Consider the following 23,462-nt stretch of genomic DNA (forward strand, 5'->3'; position numbering starts at 1 on the left):
CTTTTAGGTTTGTAGCAAACTGTTTGTGCCACTCAAGGACTGAGAGTCAGGGATAAAAGAAAAACCCAGTGCCGTCGAGTCGGATAGGAGGATGCTAATCAAGAACATGTTCATGGCTGAGGGCAACTGGGGCTCAACCCCACTGTGTGGGAACCCTTGGAGAGGCTGTGTAGGCCACACCTCAAAAGTGTTCCAATGAGGGGTGAGGGGTGGTTAGCCAGCAAACCTGCTTCTCATTGGTTGAAGGTCGCCCCTGCATAGGAGAGGTTAACTCTCGGCATTCCCCAGGCCTGTCCTCTGCTCAGAGCCAGAGAACACCATCAAGCAGAGCTAAGGGTAGGTTGAGCGGATAGGTATCGGGAAGCAACAGCATCAGCTGAGGGACCCAATTTCTGGGTGCCGTATTTAGCCACGTAAGAACCACTGGAGGCTTTTGCTTTCACCTCGCCAGCTTCTATTCCCTCCTCTCTTAGCAACAGACCCTCTTGCATTTGGACATCCATCCCCTCCCCCACTCTCAGACCATCAGGTTCAGGTTCAACATCTCCCTCTGGTTTTAAGACTGAGCATGTCACCCAGGCTTAAGCTAATTAGTATAGCTCATCTTATTGGCCCCAGTAATTGGTTTAGGGACAGACCTGTGACTACTTGGAGCCAGTAAAATGCAGTAAGATTTCTCTCCCCCTAAACTTAAACTTTTTTTTTTTTGTTTTTAGACGTAAACCAGGAGCCCTTGTGGCACAGTGGTTAAGCTCTTGGTCGCCAACCAAAAGGTCAGCAGTTCGAACCCACCAGCTGCTCCACAGGATGCAGACGTGGCAGTCTGCTTCTGTAAAGATTACAGCCTTGGAAACCCTATGGGGCAGTTCTACTCTGTCTTATAGGGTCGCTATGAGTTGGAATTGATTCTATGGCCATGGGTTAGATTTAACCCTGAGGGCCAATAAAACCGCAACAGTCATCCAGCCTGACGTAGAGGCTGAAAAGGGAGGCAACACAGGGAAGACAGAGCCAAGCGATGGCGAGAGATGGGATCTCAGGGCATCACTTGATCCCTGAGGTCAGCTGAGCTGAAGCTTACCACCCCACTAGCCTTATTAATTATGTGAGCTAATAATTCCCTTTTTTATGCTTAAGCTAGTTTGGTTTGGGTTTTCTGACCTCTCACCAGAACTCCTGTCTGATGCAGGGATGGATACCATAGGTCATCATCTCTAGCCCCAGCTTGCATGAAGCTGGTAAAAATCTAGGGGTCCCTTCTTTATACCCCTGCCCTTAGCCTGACCTCCTCCCACTCCTGGGGTGAACTTGGTGTTGCAGGCCGAACGGGAGAGAAAATTAGGCAAGTCACCTGTCGGAGAGTGGCGGGGGGCGGGGGGGGGGTCTCTGGTCACTTCTTTTCCAGGCACCACAATCCTCTGGGAGAGTGGTCCACCCCTCAGCCCCTGCCTGAGACAGACCACTTCCCCTCTCTGTCTTAACAAGCAAGAGAACCCAGTGACACTGCTTGACAAGTGTCTATATGTGCCAGACACTGTCCTAAGCTCTTTACAAGAATTTTATCACGTAAGCCTCATAGCAACCTAATAAGGTGGTGTCCCCAATTTATAGAGAAAGAAGCTAAGGCACAAAAAGATCAGGCTGCTAGAGGAAATTGGCATTTTCTCACGCTCCCGCTCCCTCTCTCACCCTCTGCAGGAGTCCCTGTGAAGAAAAGCGTGACAAGGAGGGTCTAGATGGTCCCTGCCCAGATCTCTCAGTGACCACGCCACTGAGAGCTCGCCCATCATGGCAGCCCACAGACACGACAACCAGAAGGGGGTTGCCAGCTGGGCAGGACCTAGGCGTGAACCCCTCAGAGGCACAATCATCTCCCTGAAATAAGCTTCCACTGTGAGAGACTTCAGGTAGGTAGTAAGATATAGACTGGTCCAGCTCTTCTCAAAGCAGATAGTGCCCCCTAGTGGAAGAAGCAACCACAACCGCATCAATGACCATAACAGCTTGCTGACTGAGGCAGGCTTAGAGAGCTGGGACGCGTTTTAGGGGCATGTGTAGAGTCGGAATGGGCTCTAAGGCACTGGGTTTTTTTTTTTTTTTTTTGGTATGTTGCATGGGAGCCCTGGTGGCACAGTTGTTATGCCCTCGGCTGCTAACTGAAAGATCGGTGGTTCGAACCCACCAGGCACTCCACAGGAGAAAGATGTGGCAGTCAGCTTTCATGAAGATTTACAGCCTTGCATTCTCTGTCCTTGAGTATAAAGAATGTGACCTAGCTAAAGCTCGACTCACAAGGACTCACAAGGACACTTCAACGGGGCCCTGAGGTAAAAAGACAGCTAGGAAATCTTGGAAAATAGCTTTTAGGGCAGCTTTCACATAAACAAATCATAAACAGAGCACAAAAGACCCGCTATTTTCCACTCTTTCTCTATTAGCATTTAGTGAATAGTCAGATTTGTTGGACCAATGACTGTTGTTACTGAAACCTATATATATATAAAAAAATTATACCAATGATTTATTAAGAAAGACAATTCCAAATGTAGAATCATGGTTATTTGGCAGTTTTTAATATATACTGATCATTCTGTAACACTCAGATTCAGTCAGGCATGGCTCTGGCAGCACGCTTGTCTGTTTTTCCACTTATGCTTATTCTGATATTCCTTGGACACAGACAGACATGGCTCTGGCAGCATGCTTGTCCATTTCCTACTTTTGCCTCTTTGGACATATGACGAATAAAACCTATTTGCTTTACAAAAAAAAAAGATTTACAGCCTTGGAAACCCTATGGGGCAGTTCTACTGTGTTCTACAGAGCTGGAATTGACTCGATGGCAATGGGTTTGGTTTTTCTTTTTTTTTGGTTTTCATTGATCTGGAGGCTGTTATCTGACAGTCACCTGGAATCTGGAGGTTCAGTAGAGTTAAAGGAATAAGTCCTTTATTTTACTATCTAAATCACGTAAAACCTTTATTATGCTTTTCAAGCATATGCGCATGAAATAAACCCCTTATTCTGCAGATAAAACATAACTTTGTGTTTACTAAAGAAAACCAGTTTCTTCCCCACTGCGAGAGACTGCACCAATGGCCTCAATTCCTCACCCCTGCCTGTGCCCACACCTTTTTCTTAGGATCGCAAAGCTTCTCTCAACAAATAGATAGATGGACCATATTCCCTGCCCCTTGCCTTGAGTTTGGCTGTGTGACTTGCCTTGGCTGATGGGATGTTAGTGGATGTGACGTGGCCGAAGGTTTGCAAAGCACAGGAGCAGCTGGGCTTGGCTCTTGCGCCTCTGCCGTCACCACGGGCAAAACATGCCCAGGCTAGCCCACCAGCCCGGGTGGGGGGGGGAGGGGAAGACAGGCATATGGCACAGACTGCCGGTCAGAGTCGAGCCTGGAGCAGCTGAGCCTCAGGTGCTGAGTCAGCAGCCTGCTCAGGGGCTCACTTGCCTAGGTCTGTCTCTAGACTCACAGTTCCCCAGCATCACAGAGGAGAGGGGCCAATGTGTAAAGCTTCTCCCTGGAAAACTGTGCCTGGACCAGTTCCCCTGCACCGTTTGTGTTGGAGCCAAGGTGAAAGATGGGGTTGTTGGCTGGCAGAGCACAAGGCTGGGGTGCCCCAATGACAAAATCACCAGGATTGATAACTAAAAGTGCTGCTTGGGCTACGAAGGTAATAGTTCCATTTATTGAGCACCTACTGTTTGCCAGGAACAGTGCTAAGCATTTCCAGTATAGTGTCTGACTTAATTTTCAAGATAACTCTTCAAGGGAGGTGCTATTATGACCATTTCATAGATTAGAAAACTGAGGCTCAGAGAGGTTCAGCCACTTATCTAAAGGTCACAGAGCCAGTGAGTGGAGGAGCAAGGATTCCAATTCCTTCTAATAGACTGCTATTAATAGTCTTAATGCTCGGGACCAACTGCCCTTGTTCTCAAGTTTCTGTGCCCTGCTCTCGTGTCCCCTGTCTCCCTCCTCCCCCGGCTACCAGCCCCAGCTTAGCTCAGTGATTCCACAAACCAACGTCTGGAGACCCTGGTGCCAAGGAGCACAATGAGCTGTGGTAGGAACTCTAAGACTTCTTTGGGACTCTAACCAAACAAAATACAAAAATAAATTTAAGACTGCTTAATGCCATCAACAGCCAATGCCAATAGTGGCAACTCATGGCAGGCAATGTTTCTAAGATGGGATCACCAGAGAGCTTGGGCATCAAATAAGATGGATTTTGGTTCATTCAAGAATGTGTGTTGGAGTGGGGGTGGAAGGACTGATGCAGGGCTGGCCCATTGGTCTAGGGAGAAAAATTTGATTATTTGCTCAGCAACCATGGACCAGGCAGCACTCTTGTGCCAGATGCTGCCCTGGGATACAGCCCACGCTCTGTGGATTGGACTGATTTCTCAAGGCAGGTGCTGCCAGCCTAGGGAGGACAGGGGCATCAGGGCAGGTCCAAGAAACCAGGGAAATGAAGTGTTCCTTCTACAATGGGGTCCACCTCTGTGTCCCCAGGAGAGGCAAGAGAGAACTCAGTGTGTAGAGAAGTGATACCCAGAGCATCATGGGTTTGAGGGAGGATCCAGCTTCTCATGAACGGGAAACCAATTGATTAAATGGAAATGGACATTGGTAAGAAGTGTCCAGAGTCCCTGGGGAGTACAAACAGTTAGCACACTTGGCTGCTAACTGAAAGGTTGGTGGTTCAAATCCACCCAGAGGTGCCTCAGAAGAAAGGCTTCGTAATCTAATTTTGAACAATCAGCCACTGAAAACACTATAGAGCACAGTTCTACTCTGACACACATGGGGTCATCATGAGTGGGAACCAACTTCGTGGAAACCAGGTTTAAGAGGTACCCAAACACTGAGTTGAATACCTAGGTTTTGTTTGTCAGCAAACTGATTGGTCCCCGGACGATGTACTTATAACAGATTCTTATAAGGGTCCACAGTTCCCAATGCAAAGAAAAATCTAGAGAAAAAAATGCCAGTTTCTCTCTGCACTTTTATCACCACAACAGACATTCTCAGAGGAAGTAGTACTTCTGACCTCCACCATCTCTTAGGAAGGAGCCAGAGGGGACCTTCTCTGACCTCCACTCAGTAAGAGTGGCCTGGCCACTGGGCACCCTCCCGGGAATGTGGTTCACCCTTTTGAGCCACCCTCATGAATTCTCCCTACCTATCTGGGTTCCTCAGAGCTTCTTCAAAGTCTATGCTCAAAGACTTGCACAACTGGGAAAGTGCCAGCAGGTCACCGGAGAAAGACTCTCTGGGAAAACGCCACCGGTTGGTTGAGCCAACAATCCGGCGCTCCAGCTGAGGTTTCTGCTGCTTGGTAAACAAAGAAAGAGAGAACACCTTCTTTTTAACCTCATATAAATGCCAGATTTTCCAAATTGTGCAGCAGAGAGAAAAGAAAGACAGATTTAAAAATGCTGGTTAATTTTCAAATATAACCAATGTTTTTCGTGGGGCATCTTTTCAAGGCAAATAATTTATATTCGGTAGGCTGTGAATTTCAAGCTACAAAGTAATTTGGAATTTAGGATCTAGGACAGAAGGGGTCAGAGGCAAAAGGTCAGGGAGACAGATGGTTTCTTTGCAGGTAGCTGTGAAGAAGCCACAAGCAGAGATGGGATCACACTTCAAGAAGCTATTCTTCAGGTATTCGTCCTAATACATGAGGAGATCTTGGGCAGGAACTTGTTTTTTAATTGTGGTAAAATACACATAACATAAAATTCACTGTTTCGATAATTTAAAAAAGTGTGATCCAGTAGCATTTAGTACATTCACAATGTTGTACAACCATCACCACTATCTGGTGTCAGAATATTTTCATCACCCCAGAAGGAAAACCCAGGCCCCCTCCCCACCCTTCCACGCCCGGTCACTGGTAATCATCAACCTGCTTTCTGTCTTTATGGATTTGCCTATCCTGGATATTTCATATAAACAGAACCATACAGTACATGACCTTTGGGGTCTGCTTGATTCACTCAGCATAATGTCTTCTAGATTGAACTTTGTAGCATGAATCAGTATGTCATAGTATTTTATGGTTGAATAACATTCCGTTGTATGGAGACACTGCATTTTGTTTCTTCATCTGTTGCTGCACATTTGGGTTGTTTCCACCGCTTGGCTAGTGTGAATGGTGCTGCTATGAACATCCATTTTTTATTTCTGTTTGAACGATTTTTGTTTGAATTCTTTAGGTACGTACTTAAAAGTGGAATTGCTGGGTCACTGGGCAGGGACTTTTACTTAGAAATTTTCTTCAGACACTGAGGCTTCAACAATTTTCTTAAGGGATCAGGAGAATATCCAGCATGGATGTAAGCCTTGGACTTGAACCTAGCCAGAAAAGCTAACAAGGGAAAGGAATGCCCATGAGGCACCCATAGGAATGGATGCAGCTGGTGCTCAGCTGCACCAGGCGCCAGTGGAGTGGTGGGGAGACCACGGGCCACGGAACGGAGGATCTGAGTTCATCTTATTATTATAATTTACTAGTTGCGTGGTCTTTGCACATGTCATTATACTACTTTGTCTTCTCAAGCAGCTGTTTGAAACCTTCTGTTCAGCTCTTTTACTTCATCATTTCTTCATTTTGCTGTAGCTACTTGACGATCAAGAGCAAGTTTCAGAGTCTCTTCTGACATCAATTTTGGTCTTTTCTTTCTTTCCTGTCTTTTTAATGACAGGAAACATGTACAACGTCCTTGATGTCATTCCACAACTCCTCTGGTCTCAACATAAAGAAAACAAAAATCCTCACAACTGGACCAATAAGCAACATCATGATAAATGGAGAAAAATATTGAAATTGTCAAGGATTTCACTTTACTTGGATCCACAGTCAATACCCATGGAAGCAGCAGCCAAGAAATCAAAAGACGCATTGCATTAGGCAAATCTGCTGCAAAAGACCTCTTTAAAGTGTTGAAAGGTGTGCCTGACCCAAACCATGGTATTTTCAATAGCCTCATATGCGTTCAAAAGCTCGATGATGAATAAGGAAGACAGAAGAAGAATTGATGCTTTTGAATTGTGGTGTTGGCAAAGAACATTAAATATACCATGGACTGCCAAAAGAAAGAACGATTCTGTCTTGGAAAAAGTGCAACCAGAATGTTCCTTAGAAGCAAGGATGGCGAGGCTGTGTCTCATACTTTGGACATGTTATCAGGAGGGATCAGTCCCTGGAGAAGGACATCATGCTTGGTAAAGTAGAGGGTCATTGAAAAAGAGGAAGACCCTTAACAAGATGGATTGACACAGTGGCTGCAACAATGGGCTCAAGGATAACAATGATTATGAGGATGGCACAGGACTGGGCAGTTTTTCATTCTGTTGTACTTTGAGTCACCATGAGTTGGAACCAACTCAATGGCAGCTAACCACAACAAGAATTTGTGTGACCGGGGGCAAGTCATGTAACCTTTTGAGCCTTCTAGTTTTCATATGTAAAATGGGAATGATGACAATGAGGATGAGGATGGCGATGATGGTGGTGATGATAACACTTTGCTTCCAGGGTTATTAAAAGGATAAAATAAATAATATTTGGGAAATGCACCTTAGTATAGTGCCTAGAATATGGTAGGTGATTGAAAACTGTTTGTGGAATCTGAATCTAGATGTAGTCCTGCTATGGCATGAGACGTGAATCATGTCAGCTCGGACAGTGGCTTCATTCTCTTTTCTGGATGGTGCTGCCTGGACATACAATTTCAAGGAGAGGTTGCCAAGAAAGCCTGCGGTCCTCTGTGGTGCAGGATGGGTCCCCTTGTGGAAACTCAGCAATACAACTCTAACCAAGTACCCCTTCTACTGAAACTGATCTACTTACCCGATTCAACATTTTCATGAATGATAATAGAGATGACAAAGGAGGAAAGAGAAACACCTGGAGGACAAAAGAGGTAAAGTTTTAATTTTAAGAACATTTTCAAAGGATCCCTTCAAAATATTATAGAGGAAGTTGGCTTAATGCATCTCTTTTTTGCCACAAAAGTCATAATGAAGAAGCCTAAAGTGTAGGTTATTTATCAAACCAAGAGAATAGGTTTTTTTAAGTGCATGAGGTTTGGAAAAGTAGTTCAGGTGAAGAAAATAGGAAGTGGCCCATTCATTCATTTAGCTAGTATTTTCTGTGCAGCTTGATGTGCAAGGAAAACACTAGTTGTTTCTGGGATAAGGCAGTAAGTAAAACATGATCCCCTTGTCAGGGAGTTTCCATCCCACCTGGGGAGACAGGCTTTGTTTTCCTTTTTACCTTATTTAGATTTTTACATGGCAAATTAATATATGCTCATTGTAACAAGTGAACCAGTATAATGGTGGGTAAAGAAAAATTTAACAACAGCTGCATAATATTTCATACCGTGGATATATCATCATTTATTAAAATATTTACCTGTCATTGAGGTTGTTTCCCATGTTTTACTCCCACAAACAATGCTGCCATACATACATACGTACACACACACACACACACTTATGTGTATCTATATTTGCCATCTATAGCTGTTAGATATATATGTATGTATCTATATATGTATGCTTGTGTGTTACTGCTTTCACTTCTATGAAATAGATTTTTCAAAGTGGGATTGTTACTCCGAAGACATGTATCTTTAATTGAAATAGACAATGCTGACTCACTTTCACAAAAGTTGTAGCAATTCAGAGTAAATCATCAATTTACTAGTGCTTTCCACCACATCATCTTCCGTACTAGATATTATCATTACATTTATTTTTGCCAGTCTGGTGAGTACAAATCAGATTGTTATTTTAATTTGAATGTCCCTGACCTCCAATATGGTTGAGCATTCTTTCATAGAATGCTGCAAATTGCCTCTTCATGAGCTCTCCCCCTTTTTTCTGTTGGATTGCTGTAGTCCCCTTAGTATTTCTTAGGAGCTCTTTGTATAGTGAGGACCCTAACCTTTTGTCTGCCATAAGTGCTGCAGATATTTTCTCCAATGTATCTCTTTTGGCTTTGCTTATATTGTACAGATTATTAAATTTGATATGGAAAACACATCAAATATACACATTTTTCCTTTGACCATCCCTAATTTAAAAACTTGCATATTGCATAGATCTATTTCTCTTTTTGGCTGGGTTTCCATCTTGCTAAGAAGGTTTCTCCCACTCCCAGGTAGTACACATATGCTCCTCTGATCTGTTTTGCACACTGGACAGAGTCAGAATCATCTTTCAACTCTCTAGCTTAACACCCTTCATCAGCTTCCCACTGCTTTAGAGTCAATTCCAAATGCTCAACATGGCCTAAAGGAACCTGAGAAGAACGTGACATTTTAAAACAGAACTTCCCACACATGGGCGGCACACTGCTATCAGTCTAGAGAGGGAGGGAGGCTGGGGGTTTGGTACCCAAGCTCCTGCTTTCTTTGATCCAATACCCATTGCCATTAAGTCGATTTGACTCATAGTGACCCTACAGGACAGGGTAGAGCTGCCTCATAAGAATTCCAAGGAACAGCTGGTGGATTTGAACTGCCAACCTTTTGGTTAGCAGCTGGGCTGTGAACCACTGCACCACCAGGGCTCCAGGGATGTCCCAGAGGTCTGGAAATGTCTTTGTTCTGTTTTCATTATACCAGGCAGAATGCTACCTAATGGATTTGAGAGCCAGTTCTTAAGTCACTTTGAGTGGGCAGGAGCCACACGCGATGGTCCTGTGGATTCCTGCTTCCCATTGTCAAGGGCACTCTGGAAGCCCGGAGGCCTCTCTACCAGGTTGACCAGGAGGAGCCAAAAGTCCATGGAGTACTTCTTACTCCAGAGCCCCTTCTTCGTCTCTAAAGGTGTTAAAAGTACCAGCCACGTACTGTTCCAAAGCGCTGGTGTCCACCAGGGAGTGATTACAGGGCCAGCTTGCCGGATGTGGGAGCTGCCATTGAAGGGGTCTCGGCACTGTGCTTGGATGGCCTCTGGGTTACAGGGGAGCTGGCGGTGTTCACCTTCTGAGCCTGAGGCCTGAAAGCTCTCATGACACCTGGGGCTCACCCTTTTCTTCCTATCGCCCAAGCTGCTTTGCAGGGAGCTTGTCTTTGGTTTCCAAGGAGACTGTGTGGGCACCATGGCAACTTCAGGAAGGGTTCCAGGCACTTCCTGTTCCAGGGCCTGCCCTCAGGGGAAGAAGCTGGGGCCTGTGTTCCAGTGTCTTCTTGAGGGAAAGTGAAGCTCTCACAGGCCTGGGGTGCCTGAGGGCTGCACTGGGGGAGGGACTGTCTCAGAGACCAACAGGGTGCCAAGCACTGTCTCTTTGGCCTCCTCCTGACGGGGGCAGAGCTGTGCCTGTCCCCTTGCAGTGTCACCACACAGGAGTTAACCCGGAGATTCTCTGAGAGAGCCCCGGAGAGATTGCCTCAGGCCTCCTCTGTAACACGAGGAGTATTACAGATTGAATTGTGTCCCCCACAAATATGTGTTGTAAACCCTACCCCCTATATCTGTGGTTATAATCCCATTTGGGAATGGGTTTTGTTTGTTGTGTTAATGAGAGGATTAGTGTAGGGTGTGTTTTAAGTCAATATCTTTTGAGATATAAAAAAGATTAAACAAGCAAGGGAGAGAAGCAGAGATGGAATAAGATAGATGCCAAGACACATGTAGATCTCCAAGGAACCAGGAAACAGAAGCTGAAGAGAGAAGGACCTTCCTCCAGGGCCGAAAGAGAAAGCCTTTTCCTAGAGTGGGCACCCCGAATTTGGACTTCTAGCCTTCTAAACTGTGAGAAAATAAAATTCTGTTTGTTAAAGCCATCTACTTGTGGTATTTCTGTTATAGCAGCCCTAGATAACTAAGACAAGGAGATTGGACTAGAAGGTTCTCAAACCTTTCCTGGCTCTGGCATTCTGTGTGTTATAATTCTAGCTTTTTGCATCCATACATGTTTGGACAAAAATATTAAAACAAAAATTGGAGGGTTTTACATTATTCAAAGCCATGCCTCATCACTTGCTTTGCTGATGATTTTTAATCTGCCTTGTCTGGGAACTAAGAACAGCTTTAAAGTTGGGGACAAGGCCAAGAACCTTCCTTCCAGGGGCCAGGGTGGAATCTTGCAGGGACTTCATCTACAAAGCCCATGCCCCCAACTACCGGGTGGAGAGGAGCAGGCCGCATCAGTCTCACCATTGGAAACCTTGGTTGGTGGAAGCCCTGCCCCAGGGCTCACAGAAAGCCCGGGACTGCAGTTGGAACCTGGGGTCCTGTTGCAGTGGCTATCCTCTGTGGCCGCCTCAAGAAAGAACATTTTGAAGAGATAAGAAAGGACCAGAGAGGAGAATTTGCTGACCTTAGAGGCAGGCCCTTCCCCAAACTGTGGGCTGCTTCTAAGTCCTGACGTTTGCAGCATCTCCTGAGTCATGGAAATTATCAAAGGAAACAGGAAGAGCACCTGCTCAGCCTACCTGTAATCATGTTGTAGAAACTACAAAACTCCCTCTAAATGGGAGGCACCTCTGATTCACCTCCCTGCTCAACCCTGAGATCCCATGGTTCTCTCTCTCTCTACAGCCATATTCTGCTTTGCAGAGAAGCTGGGTATTGTGGAGTGTTCTTTGAGTGCTCCTCTCTGAGTCCGATCACACTTGGTCTTTAGAAAGTGCTCAGCAAATGTCTCTTGAGTTGGATGCACCAGCCCCTAACCAATCAGTTTTGTGGATAGTTGTGTACTACTACAGTTGTGTGCATATATGTGTATATCTACATGTATATGCATGTTATGTCTCCTTCTGTGTGCATCATGGTCCTGGTGTTTGCACCCAGCTGCCTTCTTCTTTTGCGATTGAATCCATGTATGTGTGTACATGTTAGGAGCTGTTATGGATTGAATTGTGTCCCCCAAAAACATGTGTCAACTTGGCTAGGCCATGATTCTTAGTATTGTGTGGTTGGCCACCATTTTGTGATCTGATGTGATTAGCCTATGTTTTGTAAATCCTAACCTCTATTTTAATGAGGCAGAATTAAAGGAAATTATGTTAATGAGGCAGGACATAATCTACAGAATTAGATTGTATGTTGAGTCAAACTCTTTGAGATATAAAAGAAAGAATTGAGCAGAGAGGAGAGGGACCTCGTGCCACCAAGAAAGAAGTGCCGGGAGCAGAGTATCCCTGAGAATCTCCTAGACCAGGAGAATATTGATGACAAGGACCTTCCGACAGAACCGAAAGAAAAAGAAAGCTTCTCCGGGAGCTGGCACCCTGGATTCAGACTTGTAGCCCCCTAGACTGTGAGGGAATAAATTTCTGTTTGTTAAAGCCACCCACTTGTGGTATTTCTGTTATGGCAGCACTAGAGAATCAAGACAAGAATTATCCTGGGCTGTGCAAGTTCTGCAGGAAGTAGCCTCCAACAGTGTACTCAGAGCACTGTCTCTGGGTTTGTGCATTTGGATTTGGACTTCGGGAGTGAAATGGAAGGTGGTTTCACGGTGGCTCATGACTGACCCAAGCAGCTGGAGAAGCAGTGGGTGCTCAGGGTTCTGGTGCTTAGTAGAAGCGGCAGCATCTGTTGGTAAAGGCAGGCTCTGAAGCTGGGTCAAAAGGAGCTTGCCGTTGGTCACCTCTAGACCTCGCTGCTCGTGAGGGACATGCACAGTGACAGGACCTGGTGGGGACACGGCAGGCGGCAAAGAGCAGCGACGCTGCCTTCATTACAAGGAGAGGGGATCGGGAGACCCACGTCAGGGCTGCCCTCCCCAGGCCCGGGGCTGGAAGTGGGTCCTAATGGACTTCAGGGCACCAGTGTCCCCAGGGAGGGCCCACACTCCTGGGTGGGGCCTGGGAGCCCCCCTCAAGCTTAAAAATCATGTATTATTTTTACAAATATAACACATGTCCATAGGCACAAATTCAGAGGCAGAAATTTTAACAATAAAAATCATTTGAATTCCACAGCCAGTTAGCCATCATTAACAGTACATTCTTTCAACATTTTGTGATCAGTAAATACATTTTTTAAAATAAGCTAGAATTGACTCAACGGTAAATACCAACAACTAACTTTTTTAACCTGATTTTTTTCACTTACTATGTCACAGGTGTTTTCTCCGGCGTTCTTCTGCATGACTGTGCATGGTGACATAGCGTTCCTCCGTGTGGAGGCAAATCATGACTAGTGTAACCAGGCCTTCTGGTTGGACATCAGGTGGGGTCCACGTCCTCAGATGGATGGCATGTCCCTAGCCGTCTTCCCTCGGCCCTGCCTTCCTGCTCCCACAGTCCAAGGTGCCAGGCCATCCTTCAGACCAGACCACTCTCTTCTCTAGAAGTGGGATACCACCTGGGCAAACACCCCTCCTCCTGTTCCTTTCCAACCATCAGGTGGTTCTTGGCCCTCCTCTCTTTGCGTTTGGGTCCACTGCATCCTTCCTGGCCCAGTGCCAAGAGCACGGTGTGTGTGTTGGTAGGAGGGTCTCAGGGATGTCTGTGTACAGATGGACATATTCTCTCCCTTTGCCAGCTCCCTGGGAGAAAGATCTGGTGATCTGCTCCTGTCAAGACTACAGCCTAAGAATCCCCATGGGGTAGCTCTACTCTGTCACATGGGGTGGCTGAGGCAGAATTAACTCGACAAGCACTCAGGAACCATAACATGCCGCTCCTCTACCCCGCCTCCCATTCTGCCCAAACCTTTCCCAGCCAGCTGACCTGGAAAGTAGGGTCCCACGCGAGATTTCAGTTAAAAATTCTGACATACAGGACCATGCAGGCATCCTGCCCCTCCATCATGGCCTACTCAGGGATGCCCTCTGGGTACCATGGCTGGGGCACTGCTCAGATTAGGCCCTGGACTCCCTCTAGCGGTCACTCAAGGCAGGACCCCTGGCCCTGGAGACTGGGCCTGGGTGTGGGGGATGGCACCCACCACTCTCTTATGGGGCTGATAGGGATCCAGGGCTCTCAGCATGGGTTTGAGGCAGCCCTGCCCAGCCAATGGCCTCCAGCCTGGGAAGGTGCCACTGGGCCATGGACAGCCGATGGGAAACATGTATTCGGATGAGACAGAGAGAAGCCGAGCGCACCAGCCATACAACGACCTCCCTGGTGGCCCGCTGCTGTTCCCACCCTGCAAACAAGGAGCACTGTTTTTATAGTCCATGAGAACAACAGGGGAGCTGAGCCCAGACTTGACAACAGGGCTCCACATCAAGCTGAAGAGTACACGTGAGGACACTCCTCTAGGCCCTCTCTCCATCTCCTTCAGCTCCAGCCTCCACACAAAGGAACCCATGAGCCTGGGGACCTAGGAGCCCTGGTGACGCAAACAGGTAAACCCTCGGCCACTAAATGAGAGCTTGGCAGTTAGAACCCGCCCGGCAACTCTGTGGGATAAAGACTTGGCATGCGCTCCTGTGAAGATGACAGCCTAGAAAACCCTATGGGGCAGTTCTACTCTGTTGCACGGGGTCAACTCTGAGTTGGAATCAACTCAGTGGCACCTAACAACAACAGGCCCTGCAGTCTTGGAGACCAGGGATCACATCCTAAGGGCAGACTCAGAATGCTTCCCAAGTATTCCCCTACAATAGGAAGACCTGGGCCCATAGAGGGCGTGTGACCTGTCTTCTGGGGCACCTGTGGGTAGGTTCGAACCACCAAACTTTTGGTTAGTAGCCCAGTGCTTAACTGTTAGTTCAACTCAGGAACTCCTTGGGAAGCTAATACGCCTTCCCAATTTCTCTGGCCTCCACCAGCTGTCTTTTAACTTGGGGTCCCTGAGCAAGTCAGGAGCAATTAAAGAATCTAACAGCAGACACTTGGTTAGTTTAATCTAAAAGTGGCTTAATTACCTGTCTCCCACTGGTAATTACTTGCTCTTTCCTAACCCTTTAGAGGGGAATGGATGTTTCAGGGTTCATCTTTGCACATGGAGGGATCGAACAGGGAGAATGACAGCCTGATGCTTCCTTGAGCCAATGCAGGAAACAGATTTTCCCCCTTAAAGTCAAAGAGGCTTTGTAAAAAAAAAAAAAACAACTAAGCTAACAATACATTCGCTTAATTATTTAAGTAGCAAGTCAATATTTCTCACTAGCTTCATCTTACAAGCCCAGCGTCCCCAGCAATGAAAGAAATGTTATTTAAATCCACGGACAAAGAAATGAGCCCAGGCAGAGAAGAGCTAAAGGCCAAATCTCCTATTATGTAACCAAGGCGAGAAAAGACTCAGCCCTTCCCAGAAAATAAACCATAGCCACACTTATTGCCAAGATCCAAAGGAAAAAAAATTTATTTACAATAGAGAATTTTATTTGAAACATGCATTTTCTTTTCTTTTTTTTTTTTTTTTAACAAATCAGCAAATGCAGATCAAGTTTACACTCCTTAAGGCAAGAGTCCCTGTGCAAGCTGTACACGTTTATAATATTAAATCCAAAAGCTGCTCACCCTGGGAACTCGGGTACAAAGGGCAAAGCCAAAGTCAGCAATATGTCTTTTATTAGAGAATCAGACAATCTCCCTGATACAGGAACTCTGAGGTCAACTTGCTATGAATTTATACTAGGGAAATGCAAACCAATAGCAAGAAATTCTGATAGTCTCCTTAGTACTGCATACAATCGAATCAACGTCATTTAGAGAGCAAATACAGTAGTGCATACGAAAAAGTCAAAACAGGTCTGTCCATGTATCCGGGAGGACAGCAGTGTGCCGACGGTCATATTGCACGCAACGGTCAAGTCCAGACATTTGGTTCAAAGTTAGCTTTTCCCCATTTTGGCAATCAGCTCGTCACAAATCTTGGTGAGTTCTTCTATCTCTTTATTCTGAAAGTGAAGATGAGAAAGAGGTTGTTGTTAGAAATCAATCTAATCAGAAGGTCGCCACGCTCTTTTGGGGAGGTGGGGTCCACCAGGCCTCTTGGCTCCCCCCAAGTTATTGAAAGCAGCAAGAGAGATGACTTGGAGTCAAACTACCTGAGTATATACATCATCCCAGCTCTACCTGTGTGGCCTCAGGCAAATTACACAACCCCTCTGACCCTCGGGTTCCTGATCTCCAAAATGTGGATAACATCTGTCTTTCTGGTAACTAAAGGAGAGAAGGAATGTAAAGTTCCCCACACAGTGACAAGCACTCAGGGTGCTTAACTAGCATTGGTTCCCTTCTGTTTGTCCTGAAGGAAGTGGACTAAAAAGGAGGGTCTGGGTGGGTTTTTAAAGAAATGCCACAGGGAGGGATTGGGCAGTCTCCTTGGATGGGGGCCAGTAGCGTTACCCCTAGACACCCTGCAGGAGGGCGGCCGGAGGATAGACACTTGGGGGCAGACACATGAAGTTTCCCACGCCCCCGGAAGCACGCTTCATTTGTCCTCTGGGCCCACTCCAGGGGATCGACCCAGTGCTTGTTTAACACAGCTCACCCTACAACATTTCCCTCTCGAAGAAATGGGATCCAGCAGGCTGATCCCTCCAGCGTGGCTGGCCCAGCTCTATTCCTGGTCAGGCTGGGTGACGAGCCCTAAGCTGCCATGACAGCGGCTCAGGCCATGGCTCACCTGGCCTCCACAGACTGACCTGGTTTAATAGCACAATCAACCTTGAACTGCCCTCTCCAAGGGGCAAGATCTTTCTGGAAGGCTGGGTTACACTGTACAGCCAGTTACTCCCCAAGGTCCCATGGGACCTGTGTCTCAACCAGAGCCTCTCCCTGGGGCTGTAGAGTCCCTTCCTGGGAAGGTGAAGCCTCCTGAGATAGGTTCCAGCCTACAGCACCTTCTCCTGAGTTCCCAGGTCAGGGCCCCTGGTACCATCACCCCATGCCAGTGCTTGAGAAGAATCGGCCCTTGGTGGCGGGGGAGAAATGACAGTCCCCGCCTGCTGGGGGAGCCTTGCCTGGGATGTTACCTCAGTCCCCTCAGGTCTAGAATTCACAGCTGAGGTCAACAGCTCCAAGGTGCGCTGCATGGGGCAGGGCAGGGTCTGAAGGTGATGCGGCACACACGCCACCCCTATAATCTCGACCACTGCTGTGGCTGCTGCTCACAGTGAACCACGCATCTTTGCAGTTAGGGTGCTAAACACACCCCAGGCGCTACAATCTCAGTCTCTTAAAGGAGACCATTACGATCCCCATTTGTCAGTGAGGAAATGAGGCTCAGAGGGGTTAAGCATCATGCCTCAGGTCACACAGCCAGTCAGACGTGGCAAGCCTGGCACGCAAATTCAGGCTGACCCAGCTTCCGTATGGCTTTGCCATTATACTTATTAGAAACAACATGTGCCTTCTGATAGCTGACAGGCACCAGCATACCCATTAGCTATGGACTCCTGGAGGTTCGCCAAGCTCTAGCCTGGCACCGTCGGCCTGTTGCCAAGAAAACTGCTCCATGGTAGAGCTTAGCCCACTGTGCAAAAGTCTTTACAAAGCCCTGAGTCGGTGAAGAGCCCACTGCTTCATACAAGGCCTGCCTGGGTGGGTCACGGTTCTGAGTCTCATTAAAACAGGAGCTGTCCTCTACAACCAGGAGGGACTCCACTCCTCACCCACTCACCAGTAAGTATACTGGATGCAGGCCTGAAAGCGCTATGTCTGGTATTAAAAAAAAAAAAAAAAAAAACGCTGCTGCCATTGAGTCAATTCCAACTCATAGTGACCCTTTAGGACAGGGCAGAACTGCCCCATAGGGTTTCTGAGGCTGTAACCTTTACGGAAGCAGACTGCTACATCTTTCTCCTGAGGGGCAGCTGGTGGGTTCAAAACATCAACCTTTTGGTTAGCAGCTGAGCGCTTAACCACTGCACTACCAGGGCTTCTTGCTTGGCACATGGTAGGTGCTTAATAAATATTTGACAAATGAATCAATGAATGAATGAATGCTAAAAAGGAATGTAACACGCCAATAAACACCCACGAAGGCAGCAATTCCAGGAAAGGCAGACGGGAGGCATTAAACTGGATCTTTGAGCTGGAGAACAAGGACATGCCCTCGTCATGCAAGGACATGACTTTGTCATGGGAGCGTCGCCCTGGCTCTGTCCTGGGAGCAGCAGTGGGCACTGCCAGGCCCAGACTCTCACCGCCTATTTATCAGATGGACTGGCCGGCCGGCCCCAAGAGCACCGCCGCCTGTCTAGAGACACCCACTGCTGCCTGTTACCTTCTGCTCCAGCGTCCTCTCCAGCGCATCCACGCGTAGCTGCTCCTTCCGCAGGCTGGCCTGGTAGGCAGCCTGCTCCTGTTGCGCCTTGCCTCGGACCTGGGCGATCTCAGCATTGGCCCTGTGGGGATGAGGATTCAGGGAATGTCACCATTCACCCTGGACACCTCCTGCCTCCCAACCCCGGACACGAGCACAGTGTGGATCCACCCCACCCGACGGTGCTCCATGCACAGGACACCATGAGAACTACCCTGCCTCCTGTTCCCATGATGCCCAGGTGCTCTGAGCAGGTCCCCTAGAAATGACAACATGCATCCTTTGCTTGTCAAAATAATGCTAACTGACAGCGTAAGGGCCCTGACTCATGGCAGCACCCTACACATCAGAACAAAACGCTGCCTGGTCCTATGCAAGTCCCACGATTGGTTTCGGATCAGACTGCTGTGACACATAGGATTTTCACTGGCTGATTTTCAGAATTAGATTGCCAGGTCCTTCTTCCTAGTCTTAGTCTAGCAGCTCCGCTGAAATTTATTCGGCATCATAGCAACATGTAACACACCGCTGAGGGATGCTGGTAGCTGCACTTCAGGTACATTAGTTGGGAATTGAACCCGGTCTCCAGCATGGAGGGTGAGAATTCTACCACTGAACCCCCAATGAGTACGGGGCAGACTTGATGGCAGCTAACAACAACCCTTATCATGAATCTCTTGGAAAAACACACAGGCATAATCTGCTTCCTCCGGGCCAAGGCAGGGTGCTGGAACTGGCCGGCCTAGCAGAAGGGTCTGATGGGCGCCTCCCCAGGAGCAGAGTGAGTGCTGTATTACCTGTCCAGTTTCTCCTCTGCGTGTACCTTCAGGGCCTGGTACCTCTGCTCCTCTTTCTTCACTCGGGACAGGTACTCCTGGGCGCACTTCTTCAGCACCTCTTCATTCTGACACGACAGAGGACGGGGGGCAGCCCACAATAAGAGATGCACAGCGGCACCGGGAGCCCCAGGAACCCTCTAATGCAGGTATAACTGCAGACAGCCCAGCCTGCGAGAACTCCCTCCTCACAGGCTGTTGGAAACTGCCGTCTAGAGCCCCCCACCCCAGGGTTCCTCGTGAGCTTTCCCAGCCTGTCCTACCTTCTCCGCCCCCTCCCCACCCACCTGCATGCCAGCCCGCCAACACTAACACACCTTTCTAAAGCCCTCCAGGACCTCTTTCATCTTCTCGTATCTCCTGAAAAGGTCGGCCAGCGATTTCTCCACGGAGTTCAGGTCGGCCAGGGCCTGCTCCTTCTCCATGACCAGCTGCTGGACGGTGTGGTGGGAGACAGACTTCTCCCGCTGCTCGTCCTCTGGTGGGAGAGACAGGAGCAAGGCGATCGAGACCGTGGACACAAGCCGGGTCCCCAGGCCAGCAGAGACCTCCAGGCAACTCAGGCTAACTAGCGGGGGGCACCTGGGGCCCCAGCTTTTCTTTGGGACAAGCCCCCTCCCCCAGAGGCCACCTAGGGTCTATCTCTAAAGGAAGAAGCATCCAGACCCTGGGCAGCATCGGATGGGGTGGGAATTTACCACTATTCTTTCAACCTGATCAATGTAGCCCCTTAAAAATATACAAAAGTCACTCGTGAATTTTGTGTTAGGGAAAATGAAAAGGTGCTGCCGCCTGGGCTGTGAGGGTGACCCTCCTCAGTTGTACCAGAAAAAGAAAAAGAGGCTTTCTCATCCTTAAAAGACCCCAGGAACCCAAGGCCAACATAACCGTCTCCCTTGAAATCCCGTCTCGCGTAGATGGGCAGCATTCTCGGCTAGAGTGAGTGTCTTAAGGCCAGGAAAACTGGGGCTATTTATGTCCAAGTAGGATGTGAGCTTCTCAGTTATGCACCAAACAGATGGGGTTTTGCCTCAGGGCACAGGAGCTGATCGGGGGAGCACCTGCCCTGTTGCAGCCCCACCTCTCGGCCCTTGGCCATCACCGGCAGACAGTCCACCCCAAGCGTCTTGACAGGCATTTCTTCTGTCAGAGGCTTTCTCTGATGGCCACATCACAGTCCCTCGCCCGCACAGCTTACGCCCCCCTGGTTGAAGCTCTCTCCTCAGTGCTGGCCCCTCACCGACCCAGGTGGGTGAGGAACTGTTTGTTCTAACTGCCTGGAGCCTCGATGACAGCAGAGAGCTGGGCAGGAGAAGCCCCCTCTCAGAGCTCCCGGGGGAGGGCTCAGGAGAGCCAGAGCTGCCTTGTGTTAGGCCCAGGCCACCTGGGGAGCTGCCTCTGCAGGACGGCATGGCATGCATTCAGGGATGATGACAGCAGCCACAACCCTAGCAGCAGCCAGCACCTACCAGGCACTTCCATGGGCTGGTGCCATGCTGACTGCTCTCCTTGGTCAATGCCTCCTAGCCAGCACCCAGCACCCACACTGAGCTTCCTAAGACACAAACCATCCTGTCTCCTGCTCAGAGCCCCCCAGTGGCCCCCCTGCACTTGGGACAGAATCCAACTCTGCCGCTCTGCTCTCGCCGGCCTCATGGCCCGTGTGCCCCTCCTGGCTCCGGCCACATGGCCTCCAGCGCACCGGGTGGGTTCCTGCCCCTGGCTCCACACTGCCTCCCCCTCCTGCAGGAACATCAGCCCCACGCCTTCCCACGCTCCCTCAGCTTCCACACAGGTCCCTGCTCCTGTCACCTCCCCACGGGCGCCTTCCTGAGTCCACAGTCTTCTTTTTAATTTGCTCTTCACAGCAGTCATCACTCCCTATCACTGTATTATACACATCTGTGTGTGCACGTGTGTACGTGTGCTTGTGCATGTCTGCTGCAAGCGTACACACATGTGCATGCATTCCTGTGTGCTGTGTGTGCACACACGTGTGCACACCTGTGTGCATGTGTTCAAGTGCATGTGCACTGTGTGTACGTGTGCTGTGTTGCGCCCATACACGTGTGCATGTCTGTACGTGCATGTACGCATGTCTGTGTGTGCACATGTGTATGGGTTGCTCATCTCCCCCGGAATGTGTACTTCACGAGGGCTGGGACCTGAGTCTGTTTAGTCCACTGCTCTGTCCCCAGGGCCTGGCACACAGAGGGACTCAATACATGCATGTGGAATGAATGAACTTGTGAAGCCTCACAGCAACTGAGGGGTGGGTTTTCTTAGCCCCATTTTACGGATGGCAAAACAGAGGGCTTGAGAAGCTAAGCCCTTGGTTCAAGGCCTCACAACCAGAAGCAGAGAGCCAGACGCAAAGTCAGAGCCCATGCTCACGTCTCCCAGTGGTCTTGGAATGACGGGGTCCCTGAACAGTGGGTAGGCTTTGTGTGGTGTTTCCCCTTCAGCTCCTGACGGCAGCCCTTGCTGCATTCCTGAGTGAGGCACATTCTCGCAATGTGGTGGGGAGGGCGGGAACTGGGCCACCATCTGGGTTTTACCTCCAGCTCTGCTCAAGCTGTTCTAAAGTCCTGAGCTCCCTGAGTCCCAGGGCCTTGTTTCCCGAAGGAAGGGACTGACCGTGAGCAGTGGTTCTCACATCCACCTGGAGGGCTGGTTAAAATACAGGTTCTGATTCCGGGGCCTGGGGTGGGCCCAAGAAGGTGCCTTTCTAACCAGCTCTCCAGGGGCGCTGATGCTTCTGGTCCAGGGACCACACTTTGAGAGCTCCTGGCCAGAAGATGCCTGATGTCCTTCAGCCTCTGCAGTCACATGACTCTCAGCATTCTTGGTACTGGCAGCCTGGAGCTGCACAGGACAGTGGGTAAGAGCCAGGTTCTGAAATCCGACTGCTGAGTTTGGTTCCTGTCTCTGACACATCCCAGCTGTGTGACCCTGGGCAGACTATTTAACCTGTGTAAGCTTCAGCTTCATCACCTTTTTTTCTTTTGGTGGGTTTTTAAGCTTCAGCTTCGTCACCTGAGATAAGGGAAACTATCTCAGGGCACTGGTGGGAAGATTAAATGAGAGGATGCAGATAAAGCCCGGTACACAGAGTAAGAACCCAGTTAACAGGGGCTGATCATCAACACTGGTTAAAACCTTGTCTGCCAACCAAAAGGTCAGCAGTTCAAATCCACTAGCTGCTCACTGGGAATCCTATGGGGCAGTTCTACGCTGCCTATAGGGTCGCTGTGAGTCAGAATCAACTCAATGACAAAGGGTTATTTGTTGGGTTATCATGAAGAGAAGGAACCCTAGTGGCCCAATGGTTAAGCCCTTGGCTGCTAACCAAAAAGGATGGTGGTTTGATACCACCAGCGGCTCTGTGGGAGAAAGATGTGGCAGTCTGCTGCCATAAAAATTTACAGCTTTGGAAACCCTATGGGGCAGTTTTACCCTGTCCTATAGGGTTGCCATGAGTTGGAATCGACTCAATGGCAATGAGTTTGGGTTTTTTTTTTGTTATTGACAGCATCGTTGTCTGTGATGCAACCTCCTAACAGTCACCCGTAACTGCTGAGATGGTGGGTTGCAGTGATTCATTAAGAAGCTTTTTAACACAGAGAACAATTGTTAGCTGCCACTGAGTCAATTCTGACTCATGGTGACCCCATGTGTGCAGAGTACAACTGCTCCATGGGGTTTCCAACGGCTGTGACCTTTCTGACGCAGATCGCCAGGCCTGTCTTCCGAAACTGCCTCTGGGTGGGTTTGAACTGTCAACCTTTCTGCTAGTAGGTGAGTGCTTATTAACTATTTGTGCGACCCAGGGACTCCAGTGAGAACAGAACCTCTGGCAATCTGCTTGCTACCTCTAGACTCCTAACAGAAACGGCATTTCAAAGTTCCACTAGTCACCAAATGCTTCTTTTTAGTCTTTGAATTTTAGTTGCTTCCTCAATGCTGTATGATGAATATTCGGGGCTTATTTGAGGTCACATCTGCATGTCACTCCACTTGGAAATGGAGCTATTTATCAAAGGACAGTCTATCTGGTTTCCTGAAGCAGAGATTTTGCCTGCCTCAAGTTTCCTTCCCGCCCGACATAACCTTTTTCAAAATAGAATTCCCCAGTTCCCAGGAGACAGAGGCGGCAAGAATTCTTCACCAATCTTTCTGTAAATTACAAATGCAGCCAGGGTCTGCAAATCAGGAAATCAGCCTTAAACCAAAGGTGCTCTAGACTCAACCAGAAAACAATGCCCCCGAAGATGGCCCTGGCTTTTTTCTGACTAAGCATCACTAAACTGTGTGGGGACTGCAGCAAATACACAAAAGCAAAAAAAAAAAAAAAAAAAGAAAGAAAGAAAGCAAAAAAATAAGGAGAAATTAAACCAAACAAGGGTTACAATGG

The 23,462-nt window shown here is 48.4% G+C and overlaps 2 protein-coding genes across 2 annotated transcripts in view; both read right to left on the reverse strand.

Annotated features, from left to right (window-relative positions):
* The window catches only part of BTBD16 (BTB domain containing 16), a 71,288-nt gene extending 62,018 nt beyond the window's left edge, over positions 1 to 9,270 (reverse strand). The window contains exons 1-2 of the mRNA XM_010599215.3: positions 7,876 to 9,270; positions 5,200 to 5,348 (exon numbers count right to left, since the gene is read on the reverse strand). Of these exons, the coding sequence (XP_010597517.1) occupies positions 5,200 to 5,348; positions 7,876 to 7,893 (167 nt within the window). The 5' untranslated portion in view covers positions 7,894 to 9,270. The remainder of the gene's footprint in view (positions 1 to 5,199; positions 5,349 to 7,875) is intronic.
* A 5,968-nt stretch (positions 9,271 to 15,238) lies between these two features.
* Positions 15,239 to 23,462, reverse strand: part of TACC2 (transforming acidic coiled-coil containing protein 2) — a 186,874-nt gene continuing 178,650 nt past the window's right edge. The window contains exons 14-17 of the mRNA XM_064269900.1: positions 19,366 to 19,526; positions 19,010 to 19,116; positions 18,174 to 18,294; positions 15,239 to 15,840 (exon numbers count right to left, since the gene is read on the reverse strand). Of these exons, the coding sequence (XP_064125970.1) occupies positions 15,775 to 15,840; positions 18,174 to 18,294; positions 19,010 to 19,116; positions 19,366 to 19,526 (455 nt within the window). The 3' untranslated portion in view covers positions 15,239 to 15,774. The remainder of the gene's footprint in view (positions 15,841 to 18,173; positions 18,295 to 19,009; positions 19,117 to 19,365; positions 19,527 to 23,462) is intronic.

Source organism: Loxodonta africana, chromosome 16 (genome assembly GCF_030014295.1).
Source record: "Loxodonta africana isolate mLoxAfr1 chromosome 16, mLoxAfr1.hap2, whole genome shotgun sequence".
NCBI classification, from domain to species: Eukaryota; Metazoa; Chordata; class Mammalia; order Proboscidea; family Elephantidae; genus Loxodonta; species Loxodonta africana.